At 45.7% G+C, this 22,502-nt stretch overlaps 9 protein-coding genes across 9 annotated transcripts; 6 read left to right on the top strand and 3 right to left on the bottom strand.

The window, feature by feature from the left end:
* Positions 1 to 23: 23 nt before the first annotated feature.
* Positions 24 to 1,855, bottom strand: N7479_005781 (uncharacterized protein; the record flags this gene model as incomplete). The annotated part of the gene is made up of 2 exons (XM_057253477.1): positions 24 to 1,605; positions 1,659 to 1,855. The coding sequence occupies 2 exons, from the start codon at positions 1,853 to 1,855 to the stop codon at positions 24 to 26; spliced, it is 1,779 nt and encodes a 592-aa protein (XP_057107339.1).
* A 976-nt stretch (positions 1,856 to 2,831) lies between these two features.
* N7479_005780 (uncharacterized protein) lies at positions 2,832 to 3,641 on the top strand (the record flags this gene model as incomplete). The annotated part of the gene is made up of 1 exon (XM_057253476.1): positions 2,832 to 3,641. One exon carries the CDS (start codon positions 2,832 to 2,834, stop codon positions 3,639 to 3,641), a length of 810 nt encoding a protein of 269 aa, XP_057107338.1.
* A 694-nt stretch (positions 3,642 to 4,335) lies between these two features.
* Positions 4,336 to 5,691, bottom strand: N7479_005779 (SDR family oxidoreductase; the record flags this gene model as incomplete). Its single annotated transcript, XM_057253475.1, has 4 exons — positions 4,336 to 4,934; positions 4,987 to 5,176; positions 5,225 to 5,364; positions 5,412 to 5,691. 4 exons carry the CDS (start codon positions 5,689 to 5,691, stop codon positions 4,336 to 4,338), a joined length of 1,209 nt encoding a protein of 402 aa, XP_057107337.1.
* Positions 5,692 to 6,572: 881 nt separating this feature from the next.
* On the top strand, positions 6,573 to 6,830 carry N7479_005778 (uncharacterized protein; the record flags this gene model as incomplete). Its single annotated transcript, XM_057253474.1, has 2 exons — positions 6,573 to 6,735; positions 6,784 to 6,830. 2 exons carry the CDS (start codon positions 6,573 to 6,575, stop codon positions 6,828 to 6,830), a joined length of 210 nt encoding a protein of 69 aa, XP_057107336.1.
* Positions 6,831 to 7,060: 230 nt separating this feature from the next.
* Positions 7,061 to 7,933, top strand: N7479_005777 (uncharacterized protein; the record flags this gene model as incomplete). The annotated part of the gene is made up of 3 exons (XM_057253473.1): positions 7,061 to 7,403; positions 7,458 to 7,565; positions 7,617 to 7,933. 3 exons carry the CDS (start codon positions 7,061 to 7,063, stop codon positions 7,931 to 7,933), a joined length of 768 nt encoding a protein of 255 aa, XP_057107335.1.
* A 1,621-nt stretch (positions 7,934 to 9,554) lies between these two features.
* On the top strand, positions 9,555 to 11,978 carry optD (uncharacterized protein; the record flags this gene model as incomplete). Its single annotated transcript, XM_057253472.1, has 3 exons — positions 9,555 to 9,717; positions 9,773 to 11,623; positions 11,683 to 11,978. The coding sequence occupies 3 exons, from the start codon at positions 9,555 to 9,557 to the stop codon at positions 11,976 to 11,978; spliced, it is 2,310 nt and encodes a 769-aa protein (XP_057107334.1).
* Positions 11,979 to 14,088: 2,110 nt separating this feature from the next.
* Positions 14,089 to 16,028, bottom strand: N7479_005775 (cytochrome P450; the record flags this gene model as incomplete). The annotated part of the gene is made up of 8 exons (XM_057253471.1): positions 14,089 to 14,235; positions 14,290 to 14,325; positions 14,378 to 14,789; positions 14,843 to 15,229; positions 15,280 to 15,478; positions 15,541 to 15,574; positions 15,650 to 15,741; positions 15,797 to 16,028. The coding sequence occupies 8 exons, from the start codon at positions 16,026 to 16,028 to the stop codon at positions 14,089 to 14,091; spliced, it is 1,539 nt and encodes a 512-aa protein (XP_057107333.1).
* An 886-nt stretch (positions 16,029 to 16,914) lies between these two features.
* Positions 16,915 to 18,564, top strand: N7479_005774 (CFEM domain-containing protein; the record flags this gene model as incomplete). Its single annotated transcript, XM_057253470.1, has 8 exons — positions 16,915 to 17,007; positions 17,060 to 17,195; positions 17,259 to 17,431; positions 17,482 to 17,518; positions 17,578 to 17,645; positions 17,698 to 18,080; positions 18,139 to 18,206; positions 18,269 to 18,564. 8 exons carry the CDS (start codon positions 16,915 to 16,917, stop codon positions 18,562 to 18,564), a joined length of 1,254 nt encoding a protein of 417 aa, XP_057107332.1.
* A 2,863-nt stretch (positions 18,565 to 21,427) lies between these two features.
* N7479_005773 (uncharacterized protein) lies at positions 21,428 to 21,857 on the top strand (the record flags this gene model as incomplete). The annotated part of the gene is made up of 3 exons (XM_057253469.1): positions 21,428 to 21,486; positions 21,514 to 21,596; positions 21,715 to 21,857. 3 exons carry the CDS (start codon positions 21,428 to 21,430, stop codon positions 21,855 to 21,857), a joined length of 285 nt encoding a protein of 94 aa, XP_057107331.1.
* Positions 21,858 to 22,502: the final 645 nt, after the last annotated feature.

Below are 22,502 nucleotides of genomic sequence, written 5' to 3'. Positions count from 1 at the left end.
CAAAAGCACACGAGCGTTCGGAGTTAAGTTTCTCGGAATGTGGCTGCCTTTACAGCAGCTAAATCACCGACCTCTTCATGAAGCATGCGAAGTGCCTCACGAGCAAAAGGAGCAGCGGATGCCCGAACTTGCAGGACCCAGCGAAGCTTTTCGAGTTGTTCCACATACCCCGCTGCTTCATCAACTTCAGGACTCGTTGCCCACAAAAGACCAGCAAAGGCACCGACTAAAGCCACCTGGGCTGCTGCTGCGAAACCCCAAAATGATTGAATGTGTTCTGGTTGAAAGGATTCAATCAAGTTCATGGCCGACATCAGTCGGGCGCGGGCAGCGGTTCGAATCGCTGAACGAAGAGACAGCGCGCTATCTGGGGTCAGAACGCGAAGTAACGCGCGGTGGATGGTCAACTCTGTTGCCATATGTGAGAGATGCAAGGCCCCGTTCGTCGATAGCCGTAATGAGGGTGTTGATTCCAGCTGGAGGTTGGAAGGCACTGCCGCATGCCATTCGCGCAACTCCATCACGAGGGGTTTTGCCAGACTCATTGCACCTGATGGTCCAATCCGCTCAAGTAGTCCGCCTTTTTTAGTTGCGCCGATGGAGCAAAATGTGGATACAATCCGGCTGAAGATTTTGGTTAATTCAATAGATTGCAGAAATGCCGCCCGACCCGCGGGTCCGTCCACACCTCCCTCCCCATTCTCCTCTTCGCCAGTCGCTTCTTCTGGAAAGTCGTTGAGTGTACACGGGCCAACATCCCAGTCGCTTGTGCCCTCGTTTCCGTCGATCTGAGCAGGAATGAGAGATGGTCGCCCGTGCACAAGAACGCCCCACTTGTCTTGCATGTACAATGCCCAAGCTAAACGTCGTCGAAGACCTTTCTCCCATTCTGGGATTTCCCAGCCTGTGCAGTCAATATGAATTCCCAAAGTTTGCCCGAGTGATAGTAGTTGAGCCGGAAGAGTGCTATGGGAGCTCCTCATTCTTTGCAATAATAACAGGCCAGCCTGTAATGTGGAGAGCTTGGGCCGTTTCATATCGTCGTCCATAGCTCGCATTGCTAGATTCTCCAGAGCTTCGGTGTCTGGTGTCCGAGGTACACTAGCGAGAGTTTGATCGAAGAGCTTCCAGTCCAGCGCTACCAGATAAACGGCAGCGAGTAGTGGTGGTGAGAACTCGCGGTAGGACCGGGCATATTTCTCTAGGAACACGCCCTTATCCAGGATCGGGAATGTGCGATGCATGATGCGAAAATAAAGATTTACCAAGGTTGGTCCCAGCGGACGTATCGATTCCTCAATGCGATCTAGGTCAGTGATGCGTTGCATCTCAGAAGCCGAGTCTTTGTCGGGGTAGGTTATAAATGCGGCGGACTGGTCCACACGTCGCGGATAACATCTCTCATGGCCAGCAAGCGACATAGCAGATGGCCGCAGATCAAGGAGTTCAGGTTCATGATAACTGGCCGGGCCAATATATTCGGAATGCAGATGAAGCTCCAGACCTAATGTACCATCCAGTCGTGAATTAATTGGATCAGTTGTGGTCTGCTCCTCGATGGAGGCAACAGGGGATGACATTAGAGAGCTACGGTGCCTTTTTATCCTTTCATGGGTTAGGGTTAGCTAAGAATGGTCCCGCGGGATATCGAAACGTACTTTGTTTCTGTTGGGCTCGGCGACTTCCTGGTCCTTTTCCGCGGTCGGGGACCATGAAGAAATGTGCATTTAAGACCATTCAAGTTACAAAATGTGCAGTTATCTTTCTCTGGCTCCCGTATACATCGCGATTTGCGGTGACGGCAGCGATCGCATGGCCGTCGCGTAGGGTGGTCCACCACTCCAGTCGCGGACATTTTATGCAGATCAATTCTTATCTTCTTATTTGGGTACAGATATCTTGGATATACCTAAGGATTATCCGCTCATCCAATAGTGTGAGTCATCAGGATCGGTCGGGAATGACAATCTAGCTTATTTGGTGAGATGACGTTGACTGGCAATGTTGACATTAAGTTGCACGCGTCCCATTGATCACATGAAAATCACCAACGACCAGTCTCACGTGACTGCGTAGGGTTTTTTGAGCACTCCATTCACAACCTTGGAATTGTTTTGAATTATGTGGAGCGAGCATGAGCTCTTGGTATAATTTGAATCAAAATGTATCAAATCATTCGAAACGTGGACATCTAAACAGACAGTACAAAACAGTCATGGAATCATAAAAGCCACTGTAGGATTGAGCGGGGAGAACTAGTAGGCGGCTTTACTCTATTATTAGGCTTTAAGCGTTAACTAACTCTATCTAGATTAGGGCCTACCTATACGCCTAAGAAGAGTCCCAGCGCTCAAGCTATTAATTATGCAATTAATAGAGCTCTACTCCGTATATATAGGTGATGAGAGACAACTGTTTCAGAGCTTGCAGCCATACCTAATAGAATATCAATGTACAGAGTAAAGCAGATTAAGCAGTCAATAATCAGAAAGAGAAGAAAGATGCAGCAGGATAATACCAGAGACTGCCATGGTCAAGTTGGAAGAGCCAGAACTCTTGGCTATCTGTCAAATGCCCATACACTATGCAATCAGGCGACAGTGCGATCGAAAATTTAAGACTGACTACCCTATGCCAACTCCATTTCATAATTGTATCCAACCGAGGCTATAAAACCCCACTGTACTCCGTACTCCGTATACACTCCGCACTTGGATCAACCCAGTCACGTGACCGTGTTAACACCCCGCTAACATCTACTCAAGTTGCATAGATAGACATGCACACTCGAAACTACAAATTTAAGGAAGAATACGAATCAGTTCTTCACCATGGACACCAAGCTAGCCTTCTACGATATTGCCATGCGCCCCCCAGTCGAAAAGAACAACAGCGCTGTAAACCCCTGGAAAACCCGTCTAGCCCTGAACTTCAAATCACTCCCCTACACAACAGAATGGGTCCCACTCCCCGACATATCCAAAGTTCGGACAAGCCTGAACATCCCCGCATGCCGCAAATTTGCCGATGGCACAGATTTCCACACTCTCCCCATTCTAGTGGACCCAACAACGTCCCGCAAACTCGGCGACTCCTTCGACATAGCCGTCTACCTGCAAAAGCAATACCCAGCAGGAAATAATCTCTTCCCACCCCAGTCTATAGACTACGTTTTCAGCCCGGAGACCGAAATTTTAATTCCGTTGTCCGAGCGCGACGAGGGTGAATATCCCCAATATGCGCGTTTCAATATGAATATCGATGCTGCGTTCACTGCTCATGTCGCACTCATGGTCCAAGGGTTACCCTTTGATCCTGAAACTGCTGAGCAAACGAAAGCTGAGTTTGTTCGGCGGGCTGGGGTGGGCTGTTGGGAGGATTTTGCTCTTGCAGGCGAACAGCGTGAGAAGATTATTGCGTCCTTCCGGGATATGTTGGGTGGACTGGCAGAGCTTTTCAGTGGGGATGGGCCATTTTTGCTTGGGGATCGAGCTAATTATGCGGATATCATTGTTGGGGCTTGGTTGAGGATGGCGAGCAGGACTTTGCCTGGTGAAGAGTGGGAGTTAGTTAGAGAGTGGCATGGTGGTGTTTTTGGAAGGTTGCATGATGCGTTGGATATATATGCGGCTGTTCATTAGAGAGAGCTTGTAGTTTGATCTTACAGAGGCCCCACACTGTATATACTTCTAGTCATACTCTATAAAGATATGTAGAAGATTTAGCTGGTAGAATGCACAGTATTTGTGCTTGCTCAGGACTCCCTATATACCCTCCTCACTCTCGAGGAATAAATTGGTTATATCTTCGCGCTCTTTTGTCATTGCCGCTACTACACCACTAATCGTGACATGAAGAAATAAAAATATACAAAAATGCGAATTTGCTGGCGGTCAACTACCCAACTACTAACTCACCGGCGTCTGACTGCTGGAGTTGGAGAGGTTTGATTGATTTCCTGGCTATATCGCTGTGATCGTTGGGAAAATTTATCGATATTCGGGTCGAGTCCTCCACCCGATTTGTTTTTAAAGGTCATCTACGATGAGGGCAAGCAGGCTGGGTTCGGTTGGTGATGCATGAATAACAAGTACATGAGAGGGTATTCCAAGGTTATGTCTTTTGCCTGTGGTTCCGAGGTTACTGTCTAGGTGGGGTCCTTCTAGTGATGAACCTTGGAAGATCATTCGAGCCTCGAAGTAACTACATTCGACAAGAAGACATACATATTGCAACATGTCATTCTCCAATAAGAAACGTTCAATGATACCTAGGTACTTACATTCTGCATGATGCCCAACGGAGCCACGCTCATTCTAGCCTATCTTGGATAATTTATTTAGTCCAGGCCTCCTTGCTGGGAATAATCTTCTCTTGAACCAGGTGATCAAACACCCGGAAATACCCGTGCGCAACTGGGTACTCCTCCGTAAAACCAACACTCCGGATCTTATCCAAGCTCAGCTCGCGGTTGCGGCCCAGAAAGCTGAAGCCTGCTGAAAGGAAAATCCAAGTCTCCTTAGAAATCTCGCGAGAGCGTAAACTATACTCCTCGCACATCTTCTTGTAGTTGTCCTGGTGTGCGAACCACCACTTGTCGATGTCCTTCCAGCCCTTGTCCTCGGGACTTGCGCCTTCAGCATTAAGACCAAAGTACTCGCACATCTTAGGCCATACGAGGGTCCAAGGTGCAGGGATGGCATTGTCGGCCGTGTTAAATGCCTCTCCGTGCGCCTGGTCTGGCTTCTCGACAGACAGGTAGAGCTCCGAATGGGCGATGATATCCTGCGAAGATGGCGTATAGGTGTGGACGTAGTTTGTGTATGGTCCTGGGAAGACAGCGGTGGCACCGAGGCCGTTTACATAGCGGTATAGCATCAAGTAGAGCGCGAGAGGCTCGACGTACGTCATGCTTGTGGGAATGGGAACGTGGCCTGGACACCGGCGATGTCAGTATGGTCGAACCTAAGATATAGGGGTACGTACCGACGATCTGATCCGGTCGAACCTCGCACCACTTCCAGGATTTTCCCTTATTAGCTTCCTTGATTAGGTCAACCTGCGCATAGTAGAAGATCTCATCTCCCCAGGGCGAAGGAATGCGCGGATTGTCCTCACGCAAGGGAGGATTGATCTTGATATGTTCTTGGAAGCGAAACACAGCAGCTCCATAATTCTGTGCCCATCAGCCAAAGCAATTGACTGGTAATTGATTGATACATACGTTTGTTCCAGTTTGAAGCACGAGGAACTTCATATTTTTGCACAGCTGGTCGACAGCGTGCACGGCGTTATAGGTCATTCCCTCATTGATATCCCGGATAGCCATCACATCCATGGAGTATGCAGTCGCATTGGAGTAGGCTGATTTAGTTAGATAATGGCTGTTTGCATATAAGTCCATTGCCTACCAAGATAATACACGTGGGTGACATCTTCTAGGTTGGGAACCTTCTCTTGCAACTGGGACATCACCTCATCGAGAGTCCCCCGCAAATCGACTCCGCAATGCAACTCCAGTCGAGAGTCATGCGGCAAACCACTTTTCTCCAGCGGCAACGGCCTATTTGTCAGGCCGATCACCCTGTTAAAGGTGGTGGGCGTGGGATACGAGAGAGCGCATTTGGTGACGGCCCAGCCAGAGATACCACTGGCCCCAAAGACCAATGCAACATTTTTCGATTCAACCATTGCGATTGCTGTGTCCTTCACTTCGACAAGATATTGATGCATGCAGGGGCGGACACAGGCTTCTTCTCAGGGTTCGACAAGAGGGGCCATATTTAGGAGCGGCATCCTCGGCTCCTATCTCTCCTCGCTAGCAGTGCCATTGGCCAGCCAATTCGCTTCTGGAGAAATACCAACGCAATGGAAAATAATTTCCCCTCATGCAGAAGTTGCTGTTGGTGTCAACAGTCTGTTCGGCCCCCACCTCCTGGACCCGCCAAGAAGCTAATGAATCATTTCCTTTTGGTCGTTGTTTCAAGATGGGTCGCTTACAACCATTATGCCAGGATTATGCCAGGCTCCAGCCAAGACGGAGCTCGTCGGGAGGGTGATGGTTAGATTAAGTTTCTTGGGGCAGGTCAGAATCCTAAATAGTTTGGACATTCGTGGAAGGCAGTGGATCCGTCCGCCGAGGTCCGTGTGAATGCCAACCGACGGAGTGGCCCCTGTGGAGTTTTGAGGCCGCAATATTTATGCCATTTCGCCAGTCTTGGGGCCTCAATCTAAAGTTGTCATGCTCAAGATACGTTACCACTACCTGCTGACGGCGGCAGACATAAAAAACGCCCCTTTTATGTAGTGGATATTATGGAAAACCTCAGGAGCTTGTTTCTATGGATCTTCCATCTTCAGTAAAAACTACCAGACGCAATGGCCACGGAACAGCCGTTTTTGTATTAATAGCTGCTAGTGCAAGCTATTGGCCGAAAGTCGACAAGGATATAGATTGCTTCGGCCGTCTGAGAGGCATTCTGCCCCAGACTGTGAAAAACCATTCTACATGGGATCACATACTACTTAGCCCGTTGATGCCCCTGGCCGCATTCGTTCATTGTCTGTCGAAGATGGATGTCATCCAGAATACGGCAACCCCAGGCAATATTTCCGAGAATCGACATGCGGCTATATTTGGCGTGGGTATTGGGTTCATCGCATTTGACTCCATTATCATTGCGCTGCGCATCTATGTACGCGCTTTTCTGCTGCGTGCTCTGGGGACGGATGATAGTAAGTCAATTGAACCCAATTCGAGGACCAAACTAATAAAATACCTAGTTCTGATGATAATTGGTGCAGTAAGCGACTTTCAACCATACGGCTGATGATCTCAACTCACTCGCACTCAATCAGATATTTAATTTCGGATTATCAATAACGATTATGATCGGATCCAACTACGGAATCGGAAAACACGCGCTTGCCATATCGGAAAGTGACACCATGCCTATGCTGAAGGTATACAATCCATTCCCGTCTACATACAATTCCTGACCATTGCTAGTGTATCTGGGTTACACGTCTCCTCTACACGCTTTCTATGGGGTTGGTTAAAATGTCTTTGCTGTGGTTCTATCTCCGTCTTGATCCCCGCAAATACATGCGCTGGGCTGTCTTCTTCGTCATGTTCTTCAACATCGGATTATCCCTTGCGAGCTTCATCGGCGCACTGGCGGCCTGCAGTCCTCCATCTTTATTTTGGACTAATCCAATGTCGAGCGGCTGTATGTCCATAGAGCCACAGCAACGCTTCTATGAGGTCAATGGTATCTTGAATATCGTGACAGATATCTTGACATATCTACTCCCACTTCCAATGCTCTATGGGCTAAAGTTGTCTTGGCGCAAGAAGGGGGCTATTCTGGGGATCTTTGGGCTGGGTATCTTGTCCATTGCTGGTGTGTATCATCTTCATTTTATATAATGGGTCGTCATTGACATATTGTAACTAGCGGCCTGCGTTCGCTACGACTTTGTCACGAAATTATCCTCGGCCAAAGAAGAGTATTACCTCCTACTGGCTGACTCCCTCAACTGGTGCACAATTGAGGCTTATGTTGGTATGTATCTCCCATCCCAATGGTATGCCGCGTCTAATTGCCCTTCTACAGCCATATTCTGTGGTTGTGCTCCCTCACTCTCCATACTGATCAAGACATATGCCCCGTATATATTCAGTTCCAGCGGTGCCAGTTCCTCAAGTAGCACGCAGTCACCTAGAGCAAGACGAAACCCTCTAAAAAGTAATCGGCGTCGGGGAATGGCCGATACAACGCTGGGTAGTCAGGATGCCTTTATTACTGTCAGCAATCCCGGACAGGAACAGGATGGGATCATGATGGAGGCAGACCTAGAACCGGATGTGGCGACGCGGAAGTCGACGGAGAATACTACTTATAAGAAGGAGTATTATAATTTTACGAGGTAAACGTGATTTTATGTCCATGTGTCAATATTGAATGACGCTTCCACCTATACCGGGTGCATTCAACTGTATTCGCGGTTCCTTCTGGTTGATGCGATTTTCTTCTTCGCAGAAAATAGTTAGAGCCTAATAAAAGTACATTTTTAGTGACATCTACCAGCCCCAGTCCCAGGACTTGCATTTGGTAGGATGGGCGATGCGAAAATTGGGTCCTAGATATCTCCTATACCCGGCCCTCTCTCTCCTTCAATGACGGGTTTCCATCTTCAAGACACTAGTTCTCCCTAAACTCTACTCTATCTCCAGATGTAAACTAATTCTTGATGTAAGATCTTATTTAATCTTCTATGGTAGAGCATCTGGAAAAGATTGTCCTGCTTCTTGGTTAGCCCAAAGGAAGCGATATTTCTTCCACTCTTCAATTTCTGCTTCGCATGCAGTAAGATTGCTGCCTTTCTTCTTCGAGTTGTCCTCCTAATATTGGGCAGTTTTTAGGAGGTCATCAAATGTCGCCTGGAAACGGCCCATGGCCGGTATATGGGTAAATTTGCGGCACCCCTCATCACCATATATCAAATGAGCAACCTCGCAGCGTAGACTCGCCAAATATCCTGCATGTATGGCTTAAGCATGGCTAAGCTGACGGGAACCCCCTGGTTTAAACATCCTACGGCCGTATGCATTAGGTTACGTGTGAGAAAGTCATAAGACTGTAGATAATCTGGTGGCAAGTCACGAGCAGGGTCAGTGCGCTCCAGACAAGGCGAGAAGTAGGCTAAGCACCTTTCGGGCCGGCGCGAAGACCGCATAGGCCGCTCAGCCCAGCCAGAGTGATACGTACGTAGGTATATCATTGGTGCACCCAATGCTTACTACAGTAAGAAATAAGAACCACAATTTCAGATAGTTAAAAGCTTGGCTATTGGCTTATACTCCGTCCGTGTAATCTGCGGGTTATCCGGTTGCCTTCACCATTTCTCTTCGTACAACATAGTATTCTAGATTTGCGCATATAATGACATCAGACAAAATAGCAATAAGTCGGTTAATTTATAGACAAATGAAGCTTTATTATTTTGAGACTTATGTCGAAAGTGTAATCATCTCAAAGAGACATTGAGATTCTGCTCCGGACTCAACCCTGGTCATTCTTATCGCTTGCCATCGCTATCTTTCGTCCACAACTTGAAAGCGAGCCAAATTATTCCGTACATGTAGACTTGCCACTCGTAGCTTTCATCATATGATATTGATATTTGACGATCCAACTGAATTCAGAGGGGTGCTTATTCCGTGACGCACCCTTATACCCCTTTACAAGCAGTGACTTACAGCCCATTCACACCTCCCCCAAATCAAAAGTGGGAAGGCGCATTGAACACAAAATCGGGGACCAGTCCACCTATCTTAAGCTAAGCTGAAGCCACCTTCTCCACCAGAAAAGCAACCGCCGTCGGGGTAGTCGGGATACCTTATCTACCTTTGCGCACATCGGACTAAATTCGCCCCGGCCATAGCCAATTATATTAATCTTGGAAGGGGCTCCTCGTGCATATCTAACCAGGGTATTTTCTTTTTCTTCCCCCGGAAAGCAATGCGCTGAGACTGCGCAAATATTTATACCATGAATTCCAAAGATCTAGGTACCGACACAATCAAACCCGCACTCGTCGCAGCGGATGAAGAGGTAGTCGAAGGTCGCTTGGACAAGATCGAGCTGGAACAAGATGACGTTAATACAAATGAAGAGTTCGGCTATGAATCACACCGGTCTCCGTTCCCTGAAGGCGCGTCTCTAACTCAATATTGATATATATGTTGGTCGACTAACGATTACTATAGTTAGGGCAGTCGTCCCCGAGACGGATGACCCCAGTATGCCGGTCAATACATTGCGGATGTGGCTCCTAGGCATTGTTTTTACTATGCTCGGATCAGGCATTAACCAATTTTTTTCGCTGCGCTATCCGTCAGTTCATATTGTGGCCCTAGTAGCAGAGCTACTTGCCTATCCGATCGGCGTGTTCCTCGCTAAGACCCTCCCTCTTACATCCATCCGACTTGGATCTTTGGGCACATTCGTTGTCAACCCGGACAGGTCGTTTAATATCAAAGAGCACGCACTTATCGTTATCATGAGCAATGTCTCTTTTGGATATGCTTCGGCGGACGCGACAAACATTATTCAAGCTGCCAGCAAAAACTTCTACAATTTCGACCTCAAACCCGGCTTCCAAGTGATGGTCGTTCTTATTGCACAACTTCTTGGATTTGGCGTCGCAGGTCTCGCAGCTCCATGGCTTGTCGAACCAGCTCGCATTATATGGCCAGGCGTATTATCCAACTGTGCTATGCTAGAAACATTGCATTCGCGAACGAACACTATCGCAAACGGATGGCGCATAACCCGTCTCCGATTCTTCATGTACTTTATGACCGGCGCCTTTATCTGGTACTTTTTCCCCGGTCTGATGTTCACCGCGCTATCCTATTTCACTTGGGTATGTTGGATCGCACCAAAGAACGTCATCGTCAACCATCTCTTTGGTATGCAGACAGGTCTCGGTCTCAGTCCAATTACCTTCGACTGGAGCCAAATCGCCTACAACACCAACCCACTCCTGTCGCCATCATGGGCTGCATTGAACGTCTTCGCAGGCTTCGCGTTCTTCTACTGGGTTGTCACACCCGCCCTCTACTACACTAATACCTGGTACACGGCTTATCTCCCACTCATGACGGCTGACGTGTACGATAACACAGGAGCCGTCTACGATACGGCTCGAGTTATTTCTAAGGATAATTCCCTAGATAAAGTGGCTTACAAAAATTACTCGCCTCCATACTTGAGCGCAACTTTTGCCTTCGTATACGGACTTTCATTTGCTGCCATCACCTCAGTGCTCTCCCACATCGCCATCTGGCATGGTCGCGATTTGTGGGCTGCTCTTAAGGGCCGGAATAAGCTCGATATCCACGCTCGGCTGATCCGGGCCTCATACCGCCGCACGCCGTGGTACTGGTACGCTGGCATCATCGTGATTATCATGGCAATGGCCATCGCGATGGTCGAAGTCTATAAAACCAAACTTCCAGTTTACGGTGTCTTTTTAGCCTTGGTCATCCCAATTATATATATGGTTCCCTGCGGTATCGTACAGGGCATTACCAACGTGGATGCAAATCAGCTGAATGTTCTGTCTGAGTTCATTGGCGGATACATGTTCGAAGGGAACCCACTGGCCAATATGATTTTCAAGATCATTTCCACGGATGTCGTTGGACAAGGTGTTTACTTCGCTATGGATATGAAATTGGCTCACTATCTGAAAGTGCCACCACGTACCTGCTTCGTGGCACAGTTCGTAGCCACTATTCTGGGGGCACTCACCCAAGCGGGTGTTACACTTTGGATGCTTGGTAATATTTCGGGAATTTGCGAGTCTGACCAGTCAGATGGGTTCTCTTGTCCAAATGGCCGGACTGTCTATTCTTCGTCTGTTATCTGGGGTCTTGTTGGGCCTCGTCGACTCTACTCCATTGGCCAGATCTATTCTCCTCTGCTGCATTTCTTCTGGATCGGTGCTATCGCACCAGTTGTGACTTTCCTCCTCTACCGCTATACTAGACGCCAGTTTTGGAAGTATATCAACTGGCCCCTCATATTTGTCGGAACTTACAATGTCCCACCTGGTATGTCCCGCGTCTTTTCAGTGTCTCCTTTTTTCAATCGCTAATTCGAAGTCTTCTAGCTACCGGAATCAACTATTCGAGTTGGGCGCTAGTCAATTTTGTCTTCAATCACTTCATCAAACGCCGGTTCTTTGCTTGGTGGACCAAGTACAATTATATCTTGGCAGCTGCACTTGATACAGGCCTCGCCCTTAGTGGCATTATCATTTTCTTCTGCATCTCGTACCCTGGCGCGACTTTCCCTGACTGGTGGGGAAATAATGTGTACCTGAATACTGCTGATGCCGAGGGTGTATCGTACATGTCAATGCCAGCTGTTGGGTATTTCGGGCCTCCTAATGGGACGTGGAGTTGAGGCTGGTTATCATACATCAAGCAATATAAAAGTCTCTGCATGAATACCAAACAAGTTTTGAAATGTTTCATGTCGCAAAGTAAAAACACCAGTTATTTTTTTAAATACTTGATTACTAAAAGCTTATTGCATTGTTTTCTCGTTCGGGGGCATCACCGCAAGCCATACTTTGTATGCGGCTCTATTTAATGATCAAGATGGCGAGCAAATACTCAGGTCAGAGGTATTTCTAAATGGTTTATAGAAAAGCAGATGGACTAACTGAATTTTCAACTCAAGCAAAGAAAGTATTCTTTGTATTTTATGATAGAGCACGATTACTTCGTTAAATACCAGCTTTGGGCATTACGATGCATGTCTAACTACACTCGCCGAGAAAGTCAATCAAATAGGGTATCTACCCCTAGGTTATGTGACAGACAACGATTGACGGTACGGTAAGTAGAAAAGATCAACCTCAACGAGCGGAAACTCGGCGATATCCTAGCAAATGAACAACAAAATGAGTTCAAATCCGAGAATAACAAAACTAGAATATGGCGCAGGCAGTCTAGGGAGCAGATAACTAGGACTGCTTGGCGTTGCCAAGGTTGCGCCGCTAGATATCCCTAAAACTTGATCAGTTTTCTACATACGGAAGCATGGAATAAAAAACCCAAAATACGATCTGGTGAATCTTGCATAACTTATTTTTGTATATGATTGCCTTGATATCGTCTAGCTCGTAGCATTGGCTATGGAGTACCTAGCGCCCTTCGGCTTAAATGAGTATGGTCGCATGACTCGCCAACATTCCCCTTCTCTCACTTCTCTCATCTTCTACCACGACTACCGAAGTAGCGATGCTTGAAAAGACCTCCCCACCACTTGGTGGACAGCAAAAACCCACGAGATGGCTATCGGTTTACTGGCTGTCTGCTGTTGTCTTCTCATTGGTAGACTTCCGCAAAGCCCACAAATGGGCCCCCAGGCCCAAAGCCCAACCCGCACTGTGCTATGTATGGGCTTAACCTTCGTAACCCGACCCAACCCACAGCCCATCAGTGGGGGCGGCCCATAAGGCCCCCATTAAAGCCCATCCTAGGCGGCCTCTGTAATCGCTAAATTACGACCTTCTACTGGGTACATAGAGTTCAAATTTAGAATCTAGATTTATAGTAGCTATATAAGTATATATTTTAATTTTGAATAAAATCTAACTGGTAGAAGTCGAGGTAACATTAATCTTAATGTTTTGGTAGGATATAGGTTTGTATAGGAGTACTACTACTTTCTAAGTGAACTTCTGTAATTGATAAATTATCTAAATAACGCGCTTTTTTATATTTTTAAACGTGATATAGAGAGACAACTAGTGACTGATTCTAAATCATTCAAACTAATAAAATATTACCTTTAGCATAAGTCTTAGAAACGGGGGTAAAACGAAGGGTAATTTTAAAGACCCTACAAGGGGGTTCAACTTCTGAATTCTCGGTATATTTGTACTGTTTGGGGCCCCCAATGGGCCCATTCACCTGCAGTGGGCTTTTACCTCAGGCCTATAGCCTATCGGTGGGCCCGAGGCCGGGCCCAAAACCCAGCCCATTTGCGGGTTGGGTCCGGGTTGGGCTTTGGGCTTTGTGGGCTCTGCGGAAGTCTAATAAATATAGCTCTATCAAAGTACAGAATTACGTTACTCAATGATCACTTAATGCTTACATGTAGTTACTTGACAATGCTTTACATCTAATCAGCGTCTATTTCCAAGTATAGCTCTAGCTATTCCCAAATCGGTATAGCCTTGAGGGTCATTTATTCCGTGATATCTAGAACGCTGATGCTTATAAGCTGAATGTCCGTTTCAACAAATGACTGCGTTACTCCTGCCTACGGCAGCAAAAATTGAGTAAGATAGCTCTTTCGGGATAGTACGCTCAAAAACGGTGATTCCTCTTCATGTCTTTCGTTGAGCTTGTGATATCTCAAATATAAAGGTAGACCCAGGTCCGGATGAAGAAAAGAATTGGGATGAACATTTGAGAATCACGAGCCGATGATTGTAAGAAATGTACCCCTCAAGCCAGAGTGGTCATTTAGTTTTCCCAGACGTTTTAATATATCATCTCCACTACTTTCGATAGACGCGGATGTGCATGGGCGCTGGCTTGTAGAACCAAAACCCGCTGGTCTCTAGATCCTTCTCTGGGCTTGATAATTCAAGGCGGTACGAACGAAGCAGCTCTGGGATGACCTTATAAAGTTCGCACAGCGATATCTGATCAACGGTCAACCTAGAGCCTAGATTTTATGGCAGAGTGATTGCACTTACATTCTTTCCCATACACATTCTTGACCCAGCTCCAAACTGTAACCAAGACAGTCAACACACGTTCTAAGCTTTAGTTGGATTAACTTACCTGGAGAATGTATTTATTCATCTTATCGGCATCTGGCTTTAGCCATCGATCTGGGTTGTATTCCTCCGCATCGTCTCCAAAGACTGTTTTGTCGAGTTGCACGACAGTCGGGTTAATTCCCACACGGACTCCGCCGGGAATCCACTGCCCCGAAATACTGCAACCATTTGATGGTACTTTTCGAGGCATTGTAAGTGCCACACTAGGATGTAAGCGAGCGCCTTCCTTAATACACGCGCTCAAATAACGCAGTTTGCTCGCTTCGTGGTACGATATATGCGGAAAGCTCAACTCGCCACGCTGTGTGGCCTGAACAATCTCGTTGTTGAGGGCTGCGTAGACTACCGGATTCTTCAAGATATAGTATAAAGTCGTGGACAGATGAATTGCTGTTGTATCACTCCCAGCAAAACTAAAAGGCTCTTAGTTTTCTCGATTCTTGCTTCGGGTATCAATCAAACTTACTATCCTCCGAAGGCCTCGAGCTTCACATCATCGATCTGGAAATCAAGCTTCTCACCTTGATCTCGATGAATGTTAAATACTTTAGATATAATATCAGTACGTCGAATCACACTTTCATCAGAACTCGACGCTTGAACATGACTCTGAACAGCAGAGTCCGCTGCGGTCGCTAGGTCATTCAAGGCAGACAGGGCCTTGCGGGTCTCGGCAAACAACACCCCAACAAACATGAAGAAAGATCTGAGGTATGACGGCATGACAGCTGAAATGGCCATGGCCGGAATCATTGTATCAGTGGACTTCATTATCCCAAGATGGTCGCCTCTTGCTTTCATCAAACCGAACATTTTGCTGAAGTAAAGCTCGCCAATAACATCGTAAGCGTACCTAGTCTACTGTTAGGTATCGATAATAATAAAATTAGTAGTATGGCTCACATTCGTGTCCACTCGAGCAGGTCAATGGAAGCTTTAGCGTCTGCAACATCTTCAAGTTGCTGTAGTAAAACTTCTGTACATTTATTGACATAGGGCTCTGACTGAAGAATACTCTGCATAGTATACACGCCATTCACGATGCGGCGCCGCTGAGCATGGACCTTTTCATCTGTTGATGTAAAATGATCTGGATATCGGGCTGTTGAGCAAATTATTTCAGTTCTGGTCAACAATGCTTATGCTCCTGCAGAAATATCTCACTATATGGTGCGCGAAAAGCCAGATAGAAATCGCTCTACTGAAAAGTCAGTTTCCTTTCTTGAAGCCAATAGTATTTCTTTCCCCTTTTTTTCTCTTCTTCTTTGCTGACCTTTATAAAGCCTGAATTCACTCCATAAATGGTTTTGATAGCCTCGGGGTCGCTTATCGAAAGCTCATTTGGGGCAATTCGCACAATATGGCCTGGTCAACAACACTTAAAAGAGCACAAGCTTGAACTGGGTGGAGAATATCTTACCATACTGTGCATGCAGCAACCTTTGGGTTTCGTGGGGATTGCCGCGAATCACGGAGCGCACAATCCAGGCTCGTGACACAGAGGCCCAGAATGGACCTGGAAATCGTGCGAGTGGGTGGAACACCCGTGTGTAAACAATCCATCCAGTCCAATAGGTAGCAAGCAAAAGACCGAGGCCGTGCAGCAAGTCGTAGAATGTCAGTTTCCAGTCGAATATTTCGAAATTTCCCATTGTGAATCTGAACAAGTAGTAGATAATAGACTGTAGGAGAGACAGTTTTCAACCCATGTCAAGTTTGACCGATTACCCTTTATAAGTGGGCCCACACTACACATACATATTCGTAGTAATCTATTGGCTCTCATTAAATTGAATCATCCTTTCCATCTTTATCCCCCCGGACAGCCATCGATATCCACTTAGAAATAGCCATTTATTGCCGTTTCTGGGAAGAGAACCTCGTGGCTAACGATCGAAGTGCGAACAAAGTACGAGGCTGTGTACGTATGCCTCCCTGGTATGGGAGCCCCTTAGTAGCACCGGGGCCATATATAGACTCAGCTATTCCCCCCGGATATCATGATAAATCGCAATGGAAGATTAAGTCTGACCCCTGAAACACACCATTTATGCTGGGCTTACATGGTTCTTTTGCATTAATTTAACCAGTTCGCTTTTCTTGAGAGGCTAGGGACGCTAGGCTGAGTCGGCTCCTACTTAGTGGCGGGCTAGTGTCTTGAGTAGCGAACCTTGCGAGAATTCATGGAAATAAACGGCAAAAATAGCACACTTCATGCGCCTAAAACTTGACAAAGAACAATCGTGTGGATTCCAAATCGTATCATCGATATGTATGAGAATTTTGGTCTAGTACATAGCTTGAAGGTTCATCCAAGGCGCACAGAATGCCTGGGACAACAGTATTAGAAGGACGGCCATACCCCGGTCAGGCTAAAATGGGGCCAAAAGACCAAAAGACCTGATCGCCAGTTTAAATTGATTTACGTGATCCTGGCGTCACCCTTGGGTCCTTGGGTCCTTGGGGTGTTGCCCGCACGGATAGTGGACAGATTCCTCTTCTCTTCCCTGTGGCGATGACTGCTTCTATCTAGCGACAATGAACATGCGATGCCACAGAAAGGGGACTATTATGCTCATCGCGCTGCTTTTGGCAGCAATAGCTAATGCATCAGATATGCCATCCTGCGCAGTGAGATTAATTCTAGTCCCTGGCTTTGAATTGTGCTAATGTTCTACTTTAGATAGAGTGCATGGCCATTGGAATCAAAGATTCCCCTTGCACTTTGACCAATACCACTTGTATCTGCGCAGATGCCTCGCTGCAAGCCAATTTGACAGCTTGTGTGCAAATGACCTGCACCGTCAAGGATAGTCTAAGTAGGATACCGCTCATTTCAAGACCGGGAAAACATGATCAGCTTTGCTGATCTATTAACTAAGCAACGGCAAACGCTACGAGTACTATGTGCCATAGTCCAATCCGCAACAAGGCCAATGTCATCACCATCACAAATTCGGTGTTTGGGGGGTTAGCAATTGTTGCAACCTTTATTCGAAGTCTGGAGTTTCGTAAACATTTTGGTCTAGAAGACATCTCTGTGATATTTGGACTAGTAAGAACTTATCCGCAAGCAATCATGATGGCTTCTGTTGACTCTCGTAGCTTTTCAGTGTTGGGATGGGTATACTAGAATTTTTCAGTGAGTATTCCGCAGTTGTCGATGTACATTACTCCCTGGTATTAATTTTTCGAATCAAGTGGTTGATACCGGTTACGGACGAGATATCTGGACAATATCTTTCTCAAATATTACCCTTATCCTGAAGGTCCGTCTACGTAGCATCTAACACTCTTACAAGAACTCACAATTTTCTCTAGTACAATTGGATCGTCGAGATGCTCTACCTTGGCGCAATTACCTCTATCAAGATGGCCTTCCTCAATCTCTATCTCCATATTTTCCCAAATTTCGGCCTTCGAAATGCGATATATATCGTGATGGGAATAGTGGTCGCTTATTTCTTCGCCTTTTTCTTCGGAATTTGTTTCAACTGTTTACCTGCGTCTTACATCTGGACCTCCTGGACAGGTGAAACAAAGGGTAGTTGTCTCGATTTCAATGCCTTTGGGATTGCGTGCGCAGTGATCAATATCGTTCTCGATGTGACCGTCATGGCCTTGCCTCTCCACGAGATCATGAAGCTGAACCTTAGACCAATGAAGAAGGCTTTAGTCATGCTTATGTTTTGCACGGGATTCTTGTGAGTCAACTTGACTAGCTATGCGAATAGACTACTGACAAAATTTGGTCAATTTCAGCATCACCATTGTAAGCATCATTCGCCTCAAGTCAGTGGTGACATTTGCCCATACAACCAATGCAACCTGTATGAGATATCCTTCAAGGCTGGAGATTAAGATGATCAAACTTGCTGATGTATGACCACAGATGATTATGTACCAGTTGCATACTGGTCACTCATCGAAAGCTACACAGCAGTGTTCTGTGTCAGTATGCCGGCAATTCGCCGATTGTTTAATCGCCTCCTCTATACCTGTTTTGGCATTCATAACTCGTATCAGGTCAAATCAGAAACCTATGATAGAAGTCAGGGGCTGCAGCGTCCGACGCGCTCCAAAAATCTCTCAATTGGGGGGAATATCAAGGCATCCTCTAGTCAAGAGCCGCTATCTCGCCAAGATTCCAGTTCGGTGGAGCTAGTGAATGTTGACAGATTCTCCTGAGAGGCTGTGGTACGTGCTATCATAGATGAACATGCAGACAGATAGGTGATCGGGTGAAGCCTGGAGACTACACAAACATGGTGGTGATGCTGGATGACTAATATGGCACCCTAAGGCTCTCCAACACATGGTACTTAACAAAAAAGAATTGCTGAGCTCTGCGATTTGATATTAATTGGGCTTGAATAAAAACAAAAACATACAACAGTGAGGATTCGCTGGTGGTCACCCACCCAACTACTAACTCACCGGCGTGTGGCTTAAGTACGGCTGAGCGGACGGGAAGCCCTGTTTTCCACACCCTATGGTCGTATGTACTAGATCATGGATTGAAGAGGAAAATAGAATGCAAATAGTTAGAAGGTTCCGGGAACTCCTGGGCGGAGGAAATACGGTATCTTCTTCAAACTTTCAGCATCATTTCCATTAGACCCCCAGTGGAGTATCCCATTTCTCATTCAAAGCTTTGCCATTGCACCAGTTTATTTGTATAGCGTCAATATATAAGACGAAAGGGTGGATTGTCATTGTAATGTGAAAAGTCGTGTGATACGTGTTCGGAATAGTATGGGGATACATTCCATAATACTAATTTACACGGGCGGGTTGGGAATTACTGTTAGGGAAGACTGTGTAGGCCTAAAGGAGCTAGTCAAAGTGTACCCATAGCCCTTCTCTTGCTATTATCTCTCATTTATTCATTCCCTTAAATTAAACAGGGCATCTATAGTACCCGTGGACCACAACAGATGATGAATGTGGAATATATTGTGTTCTGTAATAATACTCTAAAATAGGCGACATACCATTATCCGGTCTTATGGTCTAGCGGTTATGACTGTGGATTTTGATAACCTAATTGGAAATCTTCCACCATCCCCGGTTCGAACCCGGGTAAGACCTCTCATTTCTTTTTTTCCTTGATTTTTTAACATCCAAAAATAATTCATTCTGGGTGTCTATTGGTTGTGTAGGCGGGAGACACTACAATTGTAACATCAAATGATCTTTTGATTAGCCACCTCACTTTCAATTGCCTGCTTGAATCCTCTTCAAACCTTGTCTCCTTGCTTCTAATTATACAAAATAGATCTCGTGAAACCTTAGGCTATATAGCTGGGATCTCTATGGAGTTATTAGTTTTTACACTTAGGCGAAAATTCTACGCCTATGTTCCCGTACTCGCCCCTATATCTTACGCCTACATGCGCCTAAAATGACTGTACGGCCCTCTTGTAGAATATATATAGTTTGTCCAACTTCGTCGATAAAAAGGATCAGAAATCTAATTTATATGGGCGATAAGGGTCTCCTCTTAATACTAGCTTTATAGACTTTTTTCATTGATGTTGGTTGAGTTGAATATATTCTACACGAGGGGCCACACGGAGATTAGTGCAGTAGAACTGTAAAGTCAAACTGCAAGTTTCTTCGGATGGATCCCCCATGCAAAATATGGGTTTTCCCTAGTCTATGAGGATAGATATGGATTTCTATATCGCTGGTTTAATGTCCCGTGGGTCGTTAATGATGGGCAATGGAGAAATATCTGCATGGTACATGGCATGGGCTATCAACTACAGCAGGCATATTATTATGCTAAGATCATCTAAAAGATAGACTTTAAAAGCACTGCTTAATAGGAATGTGCGAATTTGGACACTATTTGTTTGATATAGAATGATATAGAGTGAGTAGAACAATCAATAGGGTAATATTGTAAGGAAACATTACCTGATACATGGTCGAAGGCTTCCGAATCGCGAAGAAAGGAGTAGGAGATGTAGGTATACTATATAAAGCCGAAAATGTTTGTCTGTGGTGTAAAACCTTTTTAACCTATTCCTTATTTCTTCCTTCTTGAGCAGATAATCATTATTGATACTAGTTTTGCAGGTTGCTTCTCTATCGAGTATCTAACCGATCATCCACGCTAAATGCAGGAGTATACGAAATCCTATTTTCTAACACTATCGATTTCATCAAGATCTCACCAGGGTTTCACGATGACCATATTATTCGAGGTCCCTCAGGATCTGTCTTGTTCGTGCCTCCTAGCATAGATGGGATTGAATCCATATGTGTTAAGCTTCCTTGTAATGTCCGACCACAAGATCCCAACGAATAGCTACGTTTAAATCTTCAAGAGATTCTATAAACCTTAAAATCCTCCGACCTTCAAGTTCAGTTGCCCAATACCTTGCCAAGACCTTGGGAAAGACTTAGCCTAAACATATCTCCACCCTCGTGGCAGCCATTCTCTTCGCTGGGTTATGTCTTCGATGAAGCGAAGATGGCAAAAGTGGAGTTCTCAACAATGCTTCACGGTAGCGATGCCTATCAAAGTCTTTGCGCCTTACCAACTTACTAGTATATTCTCATAAGGCTAGCCCAATTGATCCTGTGTCCAGTGTATGGCTATCGCAGATACAGACCATGGAGATGGTAGTTACTAGTCAACTACATCACTTGTCATGCTCTGGAAACGTCACTGTAGCACAGATAAATCGACCAGCGAATATTTTCGAAGGTATAGAGTATGTATAGCGTATCCTTGGCTTTAGGTCATGTCTGGAGAAAAATGGAGTGGGCGGATTCAGGGATTCTTTAGAATTCACTATCAATTCTAATGTATCGCTAGTATACTTGTAAAACAGAGGTATGATCTATTTTTTGGGAAATAATAATGTGGAATATATTTTATGCTGCCCCAGCAGCGTTCGGGCCGCGGATGTATAGATAACTACTAGTTCCTTTCTCTCTTTCTCTACTGTCGTGGAATAAAATCAATCGATGTGTATATATATCCATACTACTTCCTGTGTCGTCACCTGGTGATCAATCGGTCTTATGTCTAGCGGTCATGACTGTGGATTTTGATATCTTATTAGAAATATTCCACCAACCCCGGTTTGAACCCGGGTAAGATCTCTTCTATTTTTTTGTCAGTCAAAAGGAAGTCCGGCAGAATAAATTGATGTCTGGGGTAAAAGGCATAATAAGGCGGAAATCGGCTCCAGTGTTTGGCTGTAGTGATCGATCCCCTATGAAAAAAACCGTGAATAATTTGGATAACTGAACGAAATTATACTGAGCATTTTTGACGATCTGCAACCAGGCCTGATATTTGACCACCACACCTCTTTCTAGAACAGGTCGTTCGGCAGATGCAGGCCGAGGTCAGCCTTCACGATACCCAGAATGCGGCTATCCGTACGGCCGAGCAGACGGGAAGCTCTATTTTCCACGCCCTATGGTCGTATGTATCAGGCTATGTGTGGGAGAGATCATGAAGTAAATCACCTCAAGTAATTGGGTGGCTGTCGTGTGCTCAATGGGCGATGGGGTTGAGAATCAAGCTAAGAATCTCGCTTTCGGCTGAGCTATATATAGATGTTCAGTGATGCGTATATGTATATACGCGGCAAGCATCCACTCTAATCAGTAAGAAAAACACCTGGTATACACGAGTTGGTTATTAGCGTGTCGGTGCAAAGTAGCTATGATCTCATTATCCCTCCGGAGCCGCACGCGAAGTTTCCGTGGCGTCGCCCGCAATAATGGTGCGACTGAAGCACAATATGGACCGCTTATTAAGAAAAGTACTTGTTCCGAAGTCAGATCTTAATGCCCATTTCATAATATTCATAATACTATATCTCAGTGAAACTGGAGCTTGCTTTCTATTATGCCCCCCAAAGAGTGCTCTGAATTGGATGATAGCGTACCAGGCAAGCTCAATTGAGCTGAGTCTGTCAGCATTGCTGTCACTTTTATGAGTGCGATGATGGCATGACCGTTTGTATTTCCCGATTTTGTTGCGTGATAAACATCGGGTATACATTTAGTCACTATCACTTTGGGTCTGAAAGCAAGGGCCCGTTTCTCACCGAATGAATTGATGTTAACTCTATTTGCAAATAAATAAAAAATAACTA

This window comes from Penicillium vulpinum (genome assembly GCF_028829585.1).
Source record: "Penicillium vulpinum strain IBT 29486 chromosome Unknown utg000003l_segment0_segment0, whole genome shotgun sequence".
NCBI classification, from domain to species: Eukaryota; Fungi; Ascomycota; class Eurotiomycetes; order Eurotiales; family Aspergillaceae; genus Penicillium; species Penicillium vulpinum.
The sequence above is the reverse complement of the archived record's forward strand: the minus strand, read 5'-3'. Positions and strand labels throughout refer to the sequence as shown.